At 45.5% G+C, this 20,265-nt stretch overlaps 1 protein-coding gene across 5 annotated transcripts in view; it reads right to left on the reverse strand.

Moving 5' to 3' along the window:
* SMG7 (SMG7 nonsense mediated mRNA decay factor) overlaps positions 1-20,265 on the reverse strand; it is a 176,294-nt gene that overhangs the window by 14,315 nt on the left and 141,714 nt on the right. For 4 of the 5 annotated variants that reach the window (XM_030207405.1, XM_030207403.1, XM_030207401.1 and 1 more), the window contains exons 16-17: positions 2,031-2,413; positions 709-1,086 (exon numbers count right to left, since the gene is read on the reverse strand). In XM_030207405.1, the coding sequence (XP_030063265.1) occupies positions 709-1,086; positions 2,031-2,413 (761 nt within the window). Of the gene's footprint in view, positions 1-681; positions 1,087-2,030; positions 2,414-20,265 lie in introns of all 5 variants that reach the window. The other variant, XM_030207402.1, reaches the window with a different exon arrangement.

Below are 20,265 nucleotides of genomic sequence, written 5' to 3' on the forward strand. Positions count from 1 at the left end.
ACAACTCAGGGAGAATGGGGCAAGAGCAGACACACTAATGTAAATAGATAAAACAGTGTGAGGAAGAAAGAAATGGAACAGTGAGGCATAGGATACAGAATGTCAGGAAGGAACAGGCAGCTTCTCTTTGCCAAACTTGACTCTGCAAAGAAGCTTTTATCTGCCCCTCATTCTGGCTCCACAATAGCCACGTTTTAACAGACACACTCTGGAATATAGATGACTTCAGCATAATTTCTGCTACAAAGCAGACACGGAGCTCCCCCCCCCCCCCCCCCACCAATGTTTTTTTTTATCAGGGTTGCGTTCCCAAGCTGTACACAGAATACCAACAAAGCTGGCTAAGATGGTACTAATATTTCTTATAATCCCACTGCTCAGATGTTCACAGCAAAGTGCCAAAGTTCCAAGTCAGCTTCATAGGATCTGTCTCTTCTTCCTCCTCCTAATGTACCCCTAATTGGAAAGGCTGAACCATAAGTATTCTGGGGTATAAATGACTTGATCATTCACATCTACCTTCCACTAACACCATTTGCCTTCTGCCATTAGTGTGAAAGGGGACACTGCGTAAGTTGTATTACTCACCCTTTTTTCTTCCCATTGTGCCTTAAGCATAGCACAAATAAGAACAAAAAATGCTTTTTAGGTATGAGGCAATCTTATTATTCCCATTATTACCTCAATAGAAGATTCATGTGCCTTTACCTCAAAAGCTATCCGGGCCACAGGGTCCTGCTCTGGATGGAAGACTCCTAGTTGTCGCTTGCCCCTGTGGTCCATGCTGACCTGCTGTGCAGTAATAGGCCGGTTATTGGCCATGCTGTATGCAGAGGAGTCACCCCAGTAAAAATCAGGTGCCTTAACCTCAGAAGTGCTCTGGTGATAGGCCTCCATAGGGAAGGATTTCATTTTTTTCTCCAGTGGTTGCTGCATAACTGGATGCTGCTGCAAAGACTGTTCAAACAGCTTCAGCGGGTCCTTAGCTGGCATGTAGTAGGGCTGTTTAACAGGCATTATCTTTCCCAAAGAGCCAGGCACCTGAGCAGGGTTCCATAGTTGCTTGGATGGGTCCATCTGCTGAAACTAATGAAAATATGCACAGAGTATAACTACCCCGAGGGCAAGAACAAGGCATCAGCAGAAGATGCCAATAATTTAGAAAACACAAAAATACAAGTAATACGCCCTGAGGGTGATTTTAAGAACAGATGCTTTCTGTATTAAGAGGGGCACGAATACTACATATTCCTGAAAAAGAAATGCTAAAGCAATAAATTGTGACACCATCCAAACATACCACCTGTATAAAAGAAATGATAAAAACTACAAATTTGTGCTTGGATGCTGGACTCTACACTTCAATACTGACTGCAATTCCTGATTTAAGGTTCTGATCATGAGGCGGGGGGGGGGGGGGGGGGGGGGGGGGGGGGAACCTTCATTCACACCACTGTGTTCTCCCTGTAGTTACTTTTCTGCAATACACTAAAGTGCTTGAGCCTGATGGTAGGCCTTACTATGGGGAGAAGCTGAGATTCCCTTCTTCCTGTTTTCTCAGTGCTCTGCATTATTGCAGGCTCAAGGAAATTTGCTCTCAGGTTAAAATGGAATGCTTAACGAAACAACCAAATGGACAGCCATGAGGCTTACATTGCAGTGCACTGTTCTGGATTCAAAACTTCTATCCATCAGGGCTAGTCAGGTTTGGGCTGACAGCAAGCTCAATGAATGGCAGTACAGCCTGCTGCCCTCACAGGGATGAGGTTTCTCAGAGTGACCTGGGCAAGGGATTAGCAATAGAGGAATTAAAAGTGGAAAAAATTAACTCAGTTACCCAGCTGAGTGGTTGGCAGCATTTCACTTGTTACTATAATGTAAGGTGCAATCAGACAGTTAATCTTAATAAAGAACACATTTTTAAAAGGTCTACTGATGACAGGGTACAGTGGATATACTTTGTTCCTCTATTAATACAGTGAATCCTATACCTTCTCATATTATGAAAGAGTTTTCAAGTTTGTACATACCTGTTGAAGTGCAGAGGAATGTGGGGGGCTCTTTCTCATTGGCTGCACTGGCTTTGTGGGAGACAGCTGCTGCTGTGTCAGAGTTTGGAGCTGGAGCTGGCCTGTAGGCTGTGCTGTTGCCTGAGATGGTGTGATTGGAGGAGGTTGCTGCGTGGGTGACTGGGCTGCCTGAGGTCCCTGGGTCAGTGCACCTGGGCCAGAAGGACGCTGCTGGCTATAGGGAATGTGGGACTGTTTGCCAGCCTGTGCTTGACTTCCTACTGGAGAGTGAGTTGCAGCCTGCAAAAAGGATCCTGGGACGGAAACCCCAGCTGGGAAGGTGTAACTAGAACCCATGGTGAATGCAACAGGAGGAGGAATAACATAAGCTGGTGGAGGGAACCCTGGAAAAAGAAAAACTTGTTATTTATCAGCCCTGTGCAGAGACATCAAACCAACAGGTTGCCTTGAACCATTATGACATTAGACACTTACGGGTGGTTCTTTTTATGAAATCGCATTTCATAAATGTTAATGCTAGAACTGGTTATTCAAGTGGCTGAAATATGATTTAAGATCGTCAATAGTGGGTAACTGCAGGTGCTTAGCTTTGACAAATTAAACTAATTGCATAATCATAGGCAATTCTTGGTTACAAATTGCCCTGGCTAGGTCTGAGCTAAAATGCTGGTCCCACTTATGCAATCCATACCAGAAGGATCAGGAATTATACTGCCTCACAAAAAGTCTTCACAACCTTGCACTTTCACTTTCTGCTTTACTGAAAAAATACAATTCAGAACAGGAGTTTGTTTCAACGATTTATACAATATACTCTGCACTTTCACCCAGAAAGAACTGCAAAAAATAGTGAAAGTATGAGGAAATCAAGAAGTTTTCATTGCATGTCTTCACCATCCTTTATTATACCTAGCCCACATTAGCTCCATTTCTGACAACTACCTTACAGTCCATAAGTTAAATAGAACCCACTTGTATTCAAAGTAGTTGAGCTCACTCCAATATGCCTAGATAAAGAACCAAGCTGTTTTTCTGTTGTATGAAGTGAATCTAAAGCAAAAGTCTAAACATGCTGAACATGGAAATGCTGAAAGAACTATGGGATAAACTAATTGAAAAAAAAGTACAAATTGAGGGAAGGCTGTAAGAAAATTTCAACATTTCTGAATATCCTGCGGGACACTTATGTCCATCACTGTAAAGTGGAAACAATCTGGCACCAAAACACTGCCTCAATCAGGCCATCCCAAAGTCAGTATGCATATGTTAAGAAACCTGCTATGGATAATAATGAAATTACTTACCTGTATCAGATGTTCTCTGAGGAAAGCAGGATGCATATCTTCACATGTGGGTGACATCATCTGATGAAGCCTCTGTAAGGGAACAGCTCTTGAGCACTATTAAAGCTTTTAAGACAGTTCTATTGTGCATGTGCATGCTTTCCCATCTGCCGCTGTCATGGGGGATCTCACCAGTGCAGTTTCTAGGTAACAGAATTCAACTCCAAGGAGAAGAGGGAGAATATGTGAGGATATGTATCCTGCTGTCCTCAAGAACATCAGATAAAAGGTAATTATTTCTCGAAGTACAAACACGATATAGATAACCTTGCATGTGGGATTCCCTGGCAACAGGCTGCTTTCAATAAAAAAAAGGAATGATGAAACAGAGACTCTCAACATATAAGATGTAAGAACAATAACATACATTATTATTATTTTTGGAAAGGCAGCCTGAAACAGAAAATAAATAGGCCTGGTGGTGGTGGACTGTTTGACCAAACTGAATGTTTCCTTAGGAGTCCTGCACCAAAGAATGTGATATGAATGTGTGAACCAAAGGCCATGTTGCAGCTCTATAAATCTCTTCTATTGAGGCCAATCTCGTGGGCTATTGATGCAGCCATAGCTCAAAAGTTAGACCCACTTGATGTAAGGAAAGGAATGGAAAGGCAGTCTGCTAGCCAATTTGAAAGAACACATTTGCCAATAGCAGTCTGCATCCTTTTTGGGTCAAAAGAAACAAAGAAGCTGGGTAGACTTTCTACGGGCTCCAGTTAACTCCAGACAGAAGGCCAAGGCTCGTTTGCAATCCAAAGTGTGCAGTGCACTTTCATTTTTGTGGGAATGAGGTTTTGGGAAAAAAAATGCTGGTACAACTACTGACTGGTTAAGACAGAACTCAGGATGTGTGTGCAAGACTACAAAAATTTTTTTTGAGTAAGGTCGATCAGCTACTAGGGTTTGGAGCTCATTGACTGCCATCAAAATCAGGACCATCCAGGTCAGGTACTTCAGATGGCAGGTATATAGGGGCTAAAAAGGTGCTTTTTCGACAGCTGAGATAGAACTTTGAGGTCCCATGACACTATATGAGGCTTGATGGGAGGCTTTAATAGAAGCAAGTCTTGCATAAACGGAATAACTAAATGCTAGGCAGAGGTGAGTGTTTTCTACTTGATAAACACCAACTGCACTAAGGTGAACTCAAATAGAATTTGTCTTGAGACCTGACTCTGATAAACATAGAAGGTATTCAAGTAGTTTTTGTGTGCAACACGAAAATACATCTAAGGCCTTGCTCTCACACCCAACAGCAAAAACTCTTCCATCTAAAGCAATATGACCTCCCAGTGGAAATTCTTCTGGAAAACAACAGAATCTGACACACACTGTTATGCAAGTTCAGGGAATCCATTATTATCCTCTCTCTCAGCATCCAAGCAGTAAAAGCTACGGACAATGTCAGGATATAGAAGGGTTCCCTGTTCTGAGTGATCAGTGTTGGAAAACATTCCGGTCTCCAAAGTTCCCTGAAGGAAAGCTCCAGGGGTAGAGGAAACCATATTTGCCCCTGCCAGTAAGAAGAAATTAGAATCACGGTTCCTCGGTTCGGCTTGAATTTCAGAGGAGTTTTCGCTATGAGAAGTGTTGCCAGATATGTATAGAGAAGGCCCTGCTCCCATGGAGGAGGAAGGCAAGCAAAAACAGTTTGCCATGTGATCCCAGTCTGGAGCAGAACCAAGAGACTCTTTCATTGTAATAAGTGGCAAAAAAAAATCTATGGAGGAGGTCCCTACTCTCAAGATATCTTATACGTATGCCCTCATCTAAAGACCACACAGGAGGTTGCAGAATCTGACACAGCCTGTCTGACAGACAAGTTGTCTTTCGCTGCCAAATATGCAGCTCTTGAGGTACATCCCATGCAAGGTGGTCCACTTCCACATTCTGTTTCCCAACACCTTTTCCTCCCTGCTTGTTGATGTAGCATTTTGTAACCTAATTGTTTTCTCTGGGTTAGAATGATCCGATTGGACAACTGATCTTTGAAAGCCTTTAAGCACAGGAGTTCTTAACAAGTGGTGCCCACACCCTCAAAGGGTACAGAAGAGGTCAAACGGTGAGAAATCAGAGTCTTGAAATCTGAGGCAATTACTAGGACAGTTATTGGTAGCATAATTGTGTACTGCTGTAATTTTAATTAATTGCAACCAATAGGACAAACCATCAAGGCAGTAGGAACCTCCAAATGTGCCAGGGAAGCTAAAGATGGATGTTGGTGCAGTTGGCATATAAACTCCGAGCCCCTTCAAGGCCTCAGCGTCAATATGCCTCCTACAGGTAAGTGCATGATCTTGGGTATCTGCTAGATAACTTTGAACCTTGGCATTAAAGCAGCAGCTTTGCATTGACAAAAGAAGCGCTCCATCTACTCCCTGAACTTTTTCATGAAATGCTCCTTAAACGCTGCCATCAACAAAGGCAGGAGCATCACAATCAGAGAGTCTATGTCCTCCTGAATCAACCGGGGTGTATCAAAAGCTAGGTCTTGGCTGCATAGAGGCTGTTTCCCTCCTCCAATTTCACAGAATAAGTGGTCCTCACATCAGGGGTGCTTTGAGGACACTGATCTCACTGGTGTTCTTGGTGCTACACACTGAAGGGGCTCAATGCCAGTGCATCCTGGCCTCCGCCTGGTGTTCAGCATCCCTGTCCCTCAGTGCTGATGAGGACAATTTTTTTTTTTGTTACATTTGTACCCCGCGCTTTCCCACTCATGGCAGGCTCTATGCGGCAGGCAATGGAGGGTTAAGTGACTTGCCCTGAGTAACAAGGAGCTGCCTGTGCCGGGAATCCTCAGAAGGGGATTGGATGATGACTGATCCTGATGTCCTCCATCAATGCTCAAAATCACGGGTGACCGAGATGCTCTCAATGCTGATGCGTCCCCAGTGCTTGATGCAGCTCCAGGAGATATAGAGGACTGATGCTTCCAATGTCAAATATTAGTTTGTGCTGTTTCTCATGACCATGAATTATTTTCCTTGACAACTGTGAATACAGAATACAATGAAAGGAATCACAATTGGATCCCAGGAATTGCAGGCAACAGGAATGGAATAGACATGACCCTGCTGTACTGGGGACACTTTTTAAAGCCACTGGGAACATTTTCTGGGATATGAGCCCTTGAGGCTTATGTGGCCATAAACAATGAAAAATAAAGGGAAAATGTCCAAAATCCCTAAGGTAACTAAACATAAAAAACTGACACCACACAACAGGAACAGGGCTTACACAATAAAAATGTGAGAAATTTGCAGAAATAAAGTTTTAAAATATTAGACACGAGCTAGGGGTGGGGGGGGGCACAAGAAAAGTACAACTGTTGAGTTCTGTGGAAAAATGGCAACTGGCAAGATCCTGCACAACCACAGTAGGCAGAAAAGCATATACATATGCAGTAGAACTCTTAAAAGCTTGAGTAAAGCTGGACAGCAGTTACCACAGGGTCATCATTAACATGAACTTATTGGGATCAATTCTTTTATAGATTTGGGTGAGAAAATCTACTCCTATACAGATGATATTTTCCCGCTGCTTCCTGTTAATCCACAGCTATACTGACTAAAACTTTGCCAAGGACTACTGAATATTAGTTCTACCTCAGATGAATTACGGCATTCTTTGTATTCTGGTATTGCAGTGAAGCAGGGGCGTAGCCAGACACCCAAGTTTGGGTGGGCCTGGGCCCAAGATGGGTGGGCATCAGAACTCCGTCCTGTCCCACAAGTGATTTGGTCTCTCCCTCTCTCGCCTGCATGCCATATGGTCTCTCAAACACCCCCCTCCCCTGCATATCTTTTAAATAGCAGATTTTCACCGGCAGTGAGCAGCAACTAATACACACTGCTCATGTTGGCCCCACAGCCTTCCCTCTGATGCAACTTCCTGTTTCCGCATAGGTGGGAATACATTAGAGGGAAGGCTGGTATGCAGGAAGGACAGTTGTTGGGAATTTTCGGCTGGTGGGGCTTGGGGATCCCTGCCAGACACTTCATAGGTGTGCTGCTACTGGGTGGGCCTGAGCCCAAAGTGGGTGGGCCTGGGCCCACCCGGGCCCACCCTTGTCTACACCACTGCAGTGAAGCTTAAGAGGAAACTTTGAATCAAAGCACTACTGCTAGGTTGATATTTAAGAAAGCAAGATTTGATCATGCCACTTCTTTGTGGGTCTTTTCAAAAATTAGCATATTGATGGAAATCATATTTTGATTTTGTCATCATTTTTTTGTGTGTTTTACACAGTCATTTGTGTAGGCAAGGGTTACAGCTTTGTACCCATTTGTTTGTGTCTTCAGTCTAGAGATTAGTTCATATTATTAAACTGACGTACTTTCGCGTCTCTGTTTTATTCATGACTGTTCGATTGTAACTGAATTCACTGCACTTATTTTATGAAAATATTTACATTCTATATATGACTGTCCAATTTTAATTATTTTAATTTCAATTAGTGTAATTTTATTTTTTATTAATATGATACCTATATATGTTTTTAATTATTTTAATAGTGTCTAGTTTTTCTCTCATGGATTCCTGGGCTAATGCATTCTAATTTAAACTCAATCAAGGGATTCCTGGGCTAATGCATTCCAATTTAAACTCAATAAAGAGAAAATGCAGAGTATCATCCTTTCGTCATAGCATACTAAGGTTATCCCGACCTCACTCATCACTAAGGATCACACTCTTCCTATCTCTACCTGTTTAAAAGTCCTTGGTGTTTTGTTGGATAATCACTTGATACTAGACAACCAAGTCAAACTCATCACAAAAAGAATGTTCCATTCAATGTGGAGGTTGAAGCATATCCGGCAGTTTCTCCCTAAGGAGCTCTTTAGAACCCTTATCCATTGGTTGGTCCTATCGCATATTGATTATTGCAGTGGAATCTATGCAGGCTGCCGGGATTACATCCTCAAGAAACTCCAGACAGCTCAAAACACTGCTGCTCGGCTAATACTGGGCAAGTCCCGCTTTGACCACGCTACCCCACTTCGTTTTAATCTGCACTGGCTTCCTATTAGAGACCGTATTACCTTCAGAATCTGTTCGCTGACCACAAGATAATCTATGGGGAAGCCCCAGCTTACATGCTAGATTTGATACATCTGCCTTCTAGTAATACTTCTGTGGCTGCTCGATCCTACCTCAATTTACACTACCCTAGTTGCAGGAATGTTAAATATAAATTACTTTTTGCATCAACCTTCTCATACATAAGCCCGAAATCCTGGAATGGTCTACCACAGCAGCTGAAAGAGACTGAGGACCACCAGCTCTTCAAGTCACCCTTAAAGACATTTTTATTCAAGAATGCTTACCAGACTGCCAATACTAACACCTAGTCTCCCTCATCCCCTTTGTTATCCACAAGTTCATTCCCCTCCCTTCGACATTTTTGTATCTGTTCCTTCATTGAATTGTACCCGTTTGTAAATTTGTAAGCCACATTGAGCCCGTTCTTGTTGGATAATGCGGGGTATAAATGTACCAAAATAAATAAATAAATAAATACATAAATATTTTTGTATTTATGTTTATGTCAATGTCCATGACTCCTGAAGCAGACAGGTTTGTTACTTCAAAACACGGCCCCGTGTCGGGTCTGGTGCTTGTTTGATGCTGAATATACTTTTTTGTACTTTACTTGGATGTGAAGAAGCTTTGGTCCACCCTTACACTCCTTGTTTTCATTTTTGGACTTCACATAGGGGTTTTCTTACCTTTACCCTTGGGTTCTTCTGTTACTTCTTTGTGGGTCTTCATTGGCTTCCTATTGAGGCTCACATTTTATTAAAGCTTTGTTGGTTTGTTTTTAAAACGTTGGTGATGCACCTGAGGGTTTTTCTTTTATGTTTCAACTTTTAGGTGGCAGAAATAGTGAACGTTTAATTTTGTCTTTTCCACCAGTGAAGGAAGTGAAGTACAAATCTGTCCATAAAAGGTCTTTTGGTTATGGTGCAATTAGTATCTGGAATTCTTTACCTTTGAACATTTGTCTAGTTTCGACTTATATGGAATTTAGAAAGAAGTTGAAAACATATTTTTTTGCCAAGTTTTTATTTGTGCTGATTGTTTATTTTTATATGTTATTTAAGATTGTAGATTTGATGATATTGTTACCCACTTTGAACATGATTAGAATTTGGTGGGAATCAAATCTTTTACATAACATCCAGTGGAACTCTATCACCCACATGTGAGGATATCTGTATCCTCCTTGTTCTCAGAGAACACAGTGAAGCTTATGATTTTAAAACTACAGAGATCTTTGGCTGTTCACCAATTTCAAGGTCCCTCTAGAAATAAGGCCTGTGTGGGAGGATAAGGAGACTACCCTGCTGAAAAGTCTTATGATGATGTGCTTCATGAAATTAGTATATGGGAAGTGGTTTTGTTTGATCTTGATGCTAAGCAATGTGTGGTGTAAAACACCTGCTAATACCATCCCTACAGCAAAGCATGGTAGTGCCAGTATAAAGTTGTAGCAATGCTTGTGAAGCTTGAGGGAGAAATAAATGATGCAACATGGTAAAATTATGTATCATACCTGATAATTTTCTTTCCATTAATCATAGCTGATCAATCCATAGACTGGTGGGTTGTGTCCATCTACCAGCAGGTGGAGATAGAGAGCAAACTTTTGCCTCCCTATATGTGGTCATGTGCTGCCGGAAACTCCTCAGTATGTCGATATCAAAGCTCCATCCGCAGGACTCAGCACTTAGAGAATTACACCCACAAGGGACACTCTGCCCAGCTCACCACCGCCGAAACGGGGGAGGGGAATTAACCCAGCTCATCCCCACACAAGTGGGGGAGGGGAATCCGTCCAGCTCATCCCCGCGGAGCGGGGGAGGGACACCACACCCGCCGATGCGGGGGGATCTGGCTTATCCTGCAACCGCAACCGCGGGAGGAGCTGACTGACCCTAACACCGCCGAAGCGGGAAGGGTACAAAGCTGCCCTACAGCCGCACGAAGCGGGAGGGAGTGCCGGCAGAATTTAAGTCTCAATCCAGCCCCGTAAAACGGAGGGGAGAGGAATGCAGCAGCTCACTGTAACACAAATTCGTCTCAACTCTTGAAGAATCCATTGAAAAACTTGAACACGAAGTCCTCCTGAACAGGAACTGAAGACTAAACTTGCACCTGAAATGCAACCAGAATACAAACAGTAGAGATATCTGGGAGGGGCTATGGATTGATCAGCTATGATTAATGGAAAGAAAATTATCAGGTATGATACATAATTTTACCTTCCATATCATCAAGCTGATCAATCCATAGACTGGTGGGATGTACCGAAGCAGTACTCACCCAGGGCGGGACATAGAAATCCCTGACCGCAACACTGAAGCTCCAAACCGGGCCTCCGCCTGAGCAGCCACAGTCAAGCGGTAATGCCTGGAGAAGGTATGGGCCGATGCCCAAGTTGCCGCCTTGCAAATCTCTTCCAAGGAGACGGACCCGGCCTCTGCCATCGAGGCCGCCTGAGCTCTAGTGGAGTGAGCCTTCAGCTGGATAGGCGGCACCTTCCCCGCGGCCACATAAGCCGCTGCAATGGCTTCCTTGACCCATCTTGCCACAGTAGGCTTAGCAGCCTGCAGACCCTTAAGAGGACCTGCAAACAGGACAAACAGATGATCCGACTTCCGGAAATCATTGGTCACTTCCAAATATCTGATGATGACTCGTCTCACATCCAAATATTTAAGAGCAGAGTATTCCTCTGGGTAGTCCTCCCTACGAAAGGAAGGGAGACAGAGCTGCTGATTCACATGGAAGCGAGAAACAATCTTGGGCAGGAAGGAAGGCACTGTGCGAAGTCACTCCTGCCTCAGTGAACTGCAGAAAAGGCTCTCGACATGAGAGTGCCTGGAGCTCGGAAACTCTTCTGGCTGAAGTGATAGCCACCAAAAAGACTGCTTTCAACGTCAGGTCTTTCAGAGATGCCCTCGACAAGGGTTCAAAAGGCGGCTTCTGTAATGCTCTTAGCACCAGGTTGAGATTCCACGCAGGCACCACCGAGTGCAGAGGAGGGCGCAGGTGATTAACTCCCTTAAGAAAACGCACCACATCTGGCTGCGAAGCCAGGGAAACACCCTTCAGGCGGCCCCTGAAGCAAGCCAGGGCCGCTACCTGGACTTTAAGGGAACTGAGCGACAGGCCTTTCTCCAGACCTCCTTGCAGGAATGCCAACACTGAAGAAATTGGAGCAGTGAATGGAGAACATGAGCCTGCTTCACACCACGCTGCAAAGATACGCCAAACCCTGGCGTAAGCAGTAGAAGTAGAGCGCTTCCTCGCTCTCAGCATAGTGGCGATGACCTTGTCTGAGAAGCCCTTCTTCCTCAGACGCTGCCGCTCAATAGCCAGGCCGTAAGACCAAAGGGGGAGGGATCCTCCATCACCACGGGACCCTGATGTAACAGACCCTGCTCCACTGGCAGCCGCAGAGGCTCGTGATCAAGTCCGCATACCAGGGACGTCTGGGCCAATCCGGACCCACCAGGATTATCTGGCCCGGATGCTTTGCCACCCGGTCTAGCACCCTGCCCAACATGGGCCAGGGCGGGAACACATAGAGGAGCTCTTGTGTCGGCCACTGTTGGAGAAGAGCATCTACTCCCAGGGATCGAGGGTCCCGTCCTCTGCTGAAAAAGCGCGGCACTTGGCAATTGGCCGATGACGCCATCAGATCTAGGCTCGGCTGGCCCCAGCGCTTCGTGATGCCCAAGAACGCCTGAGCAGATAGCTGCCACTCTCCGGGCTCCAAGGTATGGCGACTGAGAAAGTCCGCCTTGACATTCATGACTCCGGCAATGTGGGCCGCTGACAGCTGTTCCAGGTTCGCTTCCGCCCACTGGCATAGATTCATGGCCTCCTTGGCTAGAGGGGCGCTCTTGGTACCTCCCTGGCGGTTGACATAGGCCACAGCCGTGGCATTGTCCGACAGGACCCGTACTGGCTTCAACGCCAGTACCGGGATGAACTCCAAAAGCGCCAACCGAATGGCTCAGAGTTCCAGGAGGTTGATAGACCACTTTGCCTCTGCAGGATATCAGAGCCCCTGCGCTGTCCTTCCCAAGCAGTGGGCTCCCCAGCCCGACAAAGAGGCGTCCGTCGTGACGACAATCCACTCCGGGGTCACCAGAGGCATTCCTGCAGACAACTTGTCTGTCTGCGTCCACCAGCTCAGCGCCTTGCGCACTGCTGAGTCCAAGGGAAGGCGCACAGCATAATCCTCCGACATCGGAGTCCAGCGCTGCAGCAGAGAGTGTTGTAGTGGTCTCATATGAGCCCTGGCCCAGGGCACTACTTCCATCGTGGCCGTCATAGAGCCCAACAGCTGCACATAGTCCCAAGCCCGAAGAGGAGAGGCTACTAGGAACTGGTCCACCTGAGCCCGAAGCTTGACAATCCGATTGTCTGGCAGGAACACTCTGCCCACTTGGGTGTCGAAACGAACTCCCAGATACTCCAGGGACTGAGTTGGGCGCAGCTGGCTTTTCTCCCAGTTGATGATCCACCCCAGGGAGCTCAAAAGAGCAACCACCCGGTTCACAGCTTTGCCGCACTCTGCATAAGAGGGGGCTCGGATCAACCAGTCGTCCAGATAAGGATGGACTTGTACTCCTTCCTTCCTCAGGAAGGCCACGATGACCACCATTACTTTGGAGAAGGTCCGCGGAGCAGTAGCCAACCCGAACGGGAGGGCTCTGAACTGGAAGTGTCGGCCCAGTACTGCAAAACGCAGAAAGCGTTGAAGAGGAGGCCAGATGGGAATATGCAAGTACGCTTCCTTGATGTCCAAGGATGCCAGGTACTCCCCTGCCTTCACTGCCGCTATAACAGAGCGGAGAGTCTCCATGCGAAAGTGCCGCACTTTCAAGGCCCGATTGACCCCTTTGAGGTCGAGGATAGGCCGTACAGAACCTCCTTGCTTTGGTACCACAAAGTAAATGGAGTAACGTCCCTTGCCAAGCTGATTTTCTGGCACCGGAACGACCGCACCCAGGCGGATCAGATTGTCCAAGGTCCGCTGCACTGCCACAGCATTGACTGGAGACTTGCAGGGAGAGAGTACAAACCCGTCTTTTAAGGGTCGGCAGAACTCTAGCTTGTAGCCGTCTCTGATGACTTCTAGCACCCAAGCGTCTGAAGTTACTCTGGTCCACTCGCCCAGAAACAAGGACAGGCGTCCTCCAATCTGCACTGGGCCATGGACCAAGACCCCGTCATTGGGTACGAGACCCTGGGGGAGGACCGGAGGGAGCACCTCCGGGACGGCGGTCTCTGCGAAAGGAATGCTGCTTGGGGGAGAAGTTCCTCTTGAAGGAAGAGGAGGCAGAAGAGCCCGACCTGCCCCGGCGGTACCGACGGGCTTCCTGACACCGTCCTCTGGAGGTACCGGGGCGAGTACTAGCCCGAGCCCTGACCTCTGGTAACTTCTTGCCCTTAGACGTGCCGAGATCGGTCACGATTTTGTCCAGCTCGACCCCAAAGAGCAGCTTGCCTTTAAAAGGCAATTTAGCCAGGCGGGATTTAGAGGCGTGGTCAGCAGACCAATGCTTCAGCCAAAGCCACCGCCGCGCAGAGATTGTCTGAGCCATGCCTTTAGCTGAGGCCCTCAAGACATCATACATCAAGTCTGCCAAATAGGCCAAGCCCGATTCCAGGGCCGGCCAATCAGCCCTCAAGGAATGATCCGAGGGGGAAGCCCGCTGCACCATAGTCAGGCACGCCCTGGCCACATAGGAGCCGCAAACTGAGGCCTGCAAACTTAAAGCAGCCGCCTCAAAGGACGACCTTAAGGCCGCCTCCAATCTTCTGTCTTGGGCGTCCTTTAGGGCCGTGCCACCTTCCACCGGCAACGCCGTTTTCTTAGTCACCGCAGTGATTAAAGAATTCACGGTAGGCCACAGATAGGCCTCACGTTCACTTTCAGGCAAAGGATAGAGGCGGGACATAGCCCTAGCCACTTTAAGGCTCGCTTCCGGGACATCCCACTGAGACAAAATTAAGGTGTGCATAGCATCATGCACGTGGAAGGTTCTGGGCGGGCGCTTCGTCCCCAGAATAATGGCAGAACCAACAGGGGCTGAGGGAGAGACGTCCTCCGGAGAGGAAATCTTCAAAATGCCCATGGCCTGCACTAACAGGTTGGGCAAATCCTCTGAGCTAAAGAGCCGCGCTGCAGAGGGGTCATCCGCTCCATCCGAGCGGGGATCCGTCTCCTCCAAGGAATCCGCAAAGGACCGTTGGGAGACCTCAGACACGCTGCCCTCATCTACATCGGAGGAGACAAATTCCTCCAAGGCCTGGGAATCAACCCGAGGGCGTTTACCTCTGGGAACCTCAACCTCTTTACCAGACGAGGGAGCAGGGGCAGCGTTGTGCATGAGGAAGGCCTGATGCAGCAGCAAAACAAACTCGGGGGAGAAACCCCCCAGACTGTGCACTTCCGCAGCCTGGGCAACAGCCCTAGACGCACCCTCAACCGGCGCTCGCAATAGCGGGGGAGAGACATGCTGCGCATCCAAAATGGCGTCCGGTGCGAAACTCCGCGAAGGAGCTGCGCGGGAAGAACGGCTCTTAACTTTAGCCGCTTCTGTGCCGTCGCCCAAATTAAGGGCGTTCATGACATTAATGTCTCCAACCTCAAGGGCGGCCCAAGAAGAAGCCGTCCGAGCCGCGTGGCCGGCCAAGATGGCGGAGGCGAGGAGCGGGGGATGGGCGTTTATGGCGGGAAAAACCGCCACGCCGGAGGAAGGACCGGGACATTCATCGGTCACGAAACTGTCACCCAACAAGGGCGAATCAGGCTTTAAGACCCCCGCATCCCCTCTAGAAGCGCTCAAGCGACCCGGGGAGCGACCCTTTGCGCCCTCGCCCTCCGACGCCATATGCCACGAGGAGAAGAATCGGGGAACCCCCTGCCCGCTATAAAAAGGTAAAAATTACCTGCTGTCCGCTGCGAGTTGTAACGACCTGGTGTCCCAGTGAGTAGCTGCAATAGACGCTTAAATAAACGTCGAAATAAACGCCTTTAAGGACGTTCAAAACTTTTTTTTTTTTTTTTTTTTTTTTTTTAACGGAGCCAGCGGGAGGGGGGAGAAAAGGAGGGACCTGGCACCACCAGGTTTGCACTTGCTCAAAAGAGCCCTCAACCCCAGGCACTCAACAAAACCTAAAAATTAGGCTTGGAGGCCTAGCCAGAGCTGCTGCTGTGTGTGACCACCACCTGCTGAGATAGAGAACATACTGAGGAGTTTCCTGCAGCACATGACCACATATAGGGAGGCAAAAGTTTGCTCTCTATCTCCACCTGCTGGTAGATGGACACAACCCACCAGTCTATGGATTGATCAGCTTGATGATATGGAAGCGTCTGTTCATGCTTTCCAAAAATACTAGGACTAGGGGGCATGCGATGAAACTACAGTGTAGTAAATATAAAACAAATCAGAGAAAAGTTTTCTTCACCCAACGCGTAATTAAACTCTGGAATTCGTTGCCGGAGAACGTGGTGAAGGCGGTTAGCTTAGCAGAGTTTATAAAGGGGTTAGACGGTTTCCTAAAGGACAAGTCCATAAACCGCTACTAAATGGACTTGGGAAAAATCCACAATTCCAGGAATAACATGTATAGAATGTTTGTACGTTCGGGAAGCTTGCCAGGTGCCCTTGGCCTGGATTGGCCGCTGTCGTGGACGGGATGCTGGGCTCGATGGACCCTTGGTCTTTTCCCAGTGTGGCATTACTTACTTATTTGATAACATCAGAAGAACTTTACATGTAATTGGGCAATTGATACAATCAAAGACCCCTTCCTTGATTTTATCATTAGATGCAAAGGCCCTCCCATTGTGTGTCCTGGCCATATATGTTTGCAGTATTGAGAAAAATGAGTATGAGAGATCAGTTTCTCTATTGGATACAATCATTTTATAAAAAACCATTAGCAAGCCTAAAAACGAATTGCTCATATACTAAAAGCTTTGAATTATACAGAGGTTCTCATCAGGGCTGTGCTCCGTCCCCACTTCTCTTTGCGCTAACTGCAGAACCTTTAGCACAGCTAATCAGAGAGACCAGGTATAGAAGGTATCACATGTAGTGGAATAAATAATAAAATAATGTTATTTGCAGTTGATATTTTGTTAACATTAACTCTAGAAATTCTCTCTTGAAGGTTACAGACATATTGCAAGAATATAATCTAATATCTGCCTTAAATTAACATGTCTAAATCTGAAATATTAAACATTACAGCTGATCCTCAAGAGGCACATTTACAAACTTGTTTCCATTCAAGTGGAGTGAGGACAGTATTCACCACCTGGAGATTAATGTTTCAAAGTCACCAGAAGATCTTTATTGGCTTAACTTCCCCCCATTGTTGAAAACTTTGTTAACAGAACTGGAAAGATGGGAAGGCTTGATTCCTTCTTGGTTGGGAGGAATTCAGGCTATCAAAATGATTGTTTTAACTAAGCTGATCTACCTTTTTATGGCACTACCAATCAGTCTGCCGAAAACCCTTTCACTATATTTGGAAGAGAAAAACTCCACAGGTGACGCGAGATATGCTTTACCAGCAAAGATCAGTTGGAGGGACAGAGTCCCCCAGTTTGAGAACTATCCTAGAGCAGAACAACTGAAAATTATTGCAGAGTGGCTCCAACCTTCTATGAAACCCTGGCTTAAGACTGAACAATCAATCCTGGACATTACCCCACTATGGGCTTTTCCCTGGTTGCCAAAACAAGAAACATTAAAATGAATGCGAGAGATGAACCTATATACGTAAGCTCAACCCGCACATGGATGACTGTTTTTCGCTCTTCCCAGACAGACGGTGCTTTCTTTCAACGGCAATTTATGCACCTGGCTTTGCTCCTGGCAGAATGGACTACCCTATAAGAGATTGGCATCTTTGTCACTGTGTACACTGAATCAAATATGGGAGGAGGAAACAATACTTCCTCTTCCAGAATTAATAGAGAAATATGGTCTATCTAGCAGTGATAATTTCATTACCAATAAAGGATTATATCAAACTTAAGCCCAGTAAAGAACTCTGTCTAGCGGAGACCATGGTGGAATGTGCATTAAAGGATAATGTGGCAGAGGAGAAATTTTGAGAATTTAAACAGTGTTGCTGTGTCAGTATAACCCTATCTTGTGCTATACAGCCGTATAAGAGAGAGACCTGGGACAAGATTATGAATATGCTTGCTGGAAGAAGGCTCTCCAATATCTTTTTAAAGTATCTATATAGAGTGCTTTGACTGAAAACAAATATAAAATATTATATCGCTGATACTACACCCCAGTAAGACTATATAAAATAAATAAGACAGGTGCAACTGTGGAGATCAAGGAACACTATTCCACATTTTTTGGACACATCCCAAAACACAGATTTTCTGTAGAGCTATATTAGATACTCTCCAACGGATAACTAAGGTAATACATCCCTTCAAAGCAGACAGTTTGCTGCATTTCAAACCACCCAAAGCAACATCATCATTGATTGGCTACCCATCTATTTACTATTAGTAAGCTTTTAGTTCAACTTTGGAAAGAAAACACACCGATGCTGGACATGGTTTTGTGAAAATTAGATTCTGTCTGTCTTAAGTCAAAATTAACTGCACAAAAAAAAAAAAAAAATTAAATTGCTGGTTTTCATAAAACATGGGACATTTACACCACAAGGAGGTCTGATTCACTTCTTAATGTTCTTATAAACGTCAGCTGATCGAGAGGTAAAAAGAGGAGGGGAGAAAGAGGAAAGAAAAAGGGACTCTCATATCTTTCTTTAAATTTAATCTTGGCTGTTTAAAAAGATGGGGGGGGGGGGGGTTATCAAAGAATGTAATTTATATTTTTGCAAATACTTGTTGTAACATCTTTTATGATATGTAAATCAAAAATAATTTTTAAAAAAGTTAGCCCAATAAAACATATTTTTTTTGTTTTATTTCTATTCTTTACCTCTGTAGCTCAAGTAATACAACTTTTGTGGAGGAGTTGGGTTGTGTGCCTAATCAATCCTGCTATCTACAGACAACACCTATTATAGGTGAGCAGGAATACTTTTCTGTTAAACAGGACTGAGTCAGGTGCACAAGCAGATGACTTCCTAGCTCAGGTCTGCTCATTGTTTATACACTGTCCATTGTTCAGGAACAGCCTGCATGTCAAAAAGCTGCAAGAGCTATAATCACGCAAACATTTTGGCCAGCACAATGCGACTAAATGTACTGTCACATATTATGGACTGGTTCAAACAGTAGCATGAGTGAAGTATGAAGTGAGGGTCAATCACTATTTAGAACATAAGAGTAGCCATACTGGGTCAGACCAATGGTCCATCTAGATCAGTATCCTATTTGCCAAACAGTGGCCAAGCCAGGTCACAAGTACCTGGCCAAAACCTAAATTGTGGCAACATTCCATGCTACAAATCCCAGGTCAAGCAGTTGCTTCCCCATGTCTGTATGAATAGCAGACTATGGACTTTTCCTCCAGGAACTTGTCTAAACCTTTTTTTAAACCCAGATACGCTAACCCATCCTCCAGCAAAGAGTTGCAGAACTTAACTATTCGTTGAGTGAAAAAAATACTTCCTCCTATTTGCTTTAAAAGTATTTCAATTTAACTTCCTTGAGTGTCCCCTAGTCTTTGTACTTTGGAACGAGTAAAAAAAAAATCGATTCACTTCTACTCTTTCTACACCACTCAAAATTTTGTAGACCTCAATCATATCTCCCCCCTCATCCATCTCTTTTCCAAGCTGAAAAGCCCTAACCTCTTTAGCCTTTCCTCAAATGAAAAGAGTTCCAACCCCTTTATCATTTTGGTTGCTCTTCTTTGAACCTTGTCTAATTCTGCTATATCTTTTTTGAGATACAGCAACCAGAACTGAATGCAATACTATAGGTGCAGTCGCACTATGTTGCAATACAGAGGCATTATAGTATTTTCAGTTTTATTCACCATCCCTTTCCTAATAATTCCTAGCATCCTGTTTGCTGTTTTGGCCTTCGCTGCACACTGGCCAGAAGATTTCAGCATATTATCTACATCAACACCTAGATCTTTGTATATTCTTTCCTCTGCTTGGTCTGCAAGCTTGGCCTGCAAGCACTCAGATCTGCCGTCATCAGCATAAGTTTCGTTTCTCCCTACTGTGGCCTGTATACAGAGTGCATGAGACTTGATTATCAGTAAATAGCAAATATTGTTATGCACTTCTAGTAAATCACATGACAAGGAGAAACACATGAGGAACTGAAGCTATGCGGCCCATATATGGCAGACAAAAATTGATATAACCTTGATGGTGAGTGAGACTGTGGACCCTCCAAAGAAGGAGAGAAGAAGATAGGTGTGTCATGCAACTTATTTGCTGTTGCTGCATGCTGGGATCACAAGCAGGAGAGGATGGTGGAATAAAGGAAATTATAATTTTTCTATAATGACAAAAATTAACAGAATATAGCCACACACACATTATATATATATATATATATATATATATATATATATATATATATATAGCGAATGCTACATACCTGTAGAAGGTATTCTCCGAGGACAGCAGGCTGATTGTTCTCACTGATGGGTGACGTCCACGGCAGCCCCTCCAATCGGAAACTTCACTAGCAAAGTCCTTTGCTAGCCCTCGCGCGCCCGCGCGCACCGCGCATGCGCGGCCGTCTTCCCGCCCGAAACCGGCTCGAGCCGGCCAGTCCAGTATGTAGCAAGACAATACACTTCAAGGGAAGACACAACTCCAAAGGGGAGGCGGGCGGGTTTGTGAGAACAATCAGCCTGCTGTCCTCGGAGAATACCTTCTACAGGTATGTA

This window comes from Microcaecilia unicolor, chromosome 6 (genome assembly GCF_901765095.1).
Source record: "Microcaecilia unicolor chromosome 6, aMicUni1.1, whole genome shotgun sequence".
Lineage (NCBI taxonomy): Eukaryota > Metazoa > Chordata > Amphibia > Gymnophiona > Siphonopidae > Microcaecilia > Microcaecilia unicolor.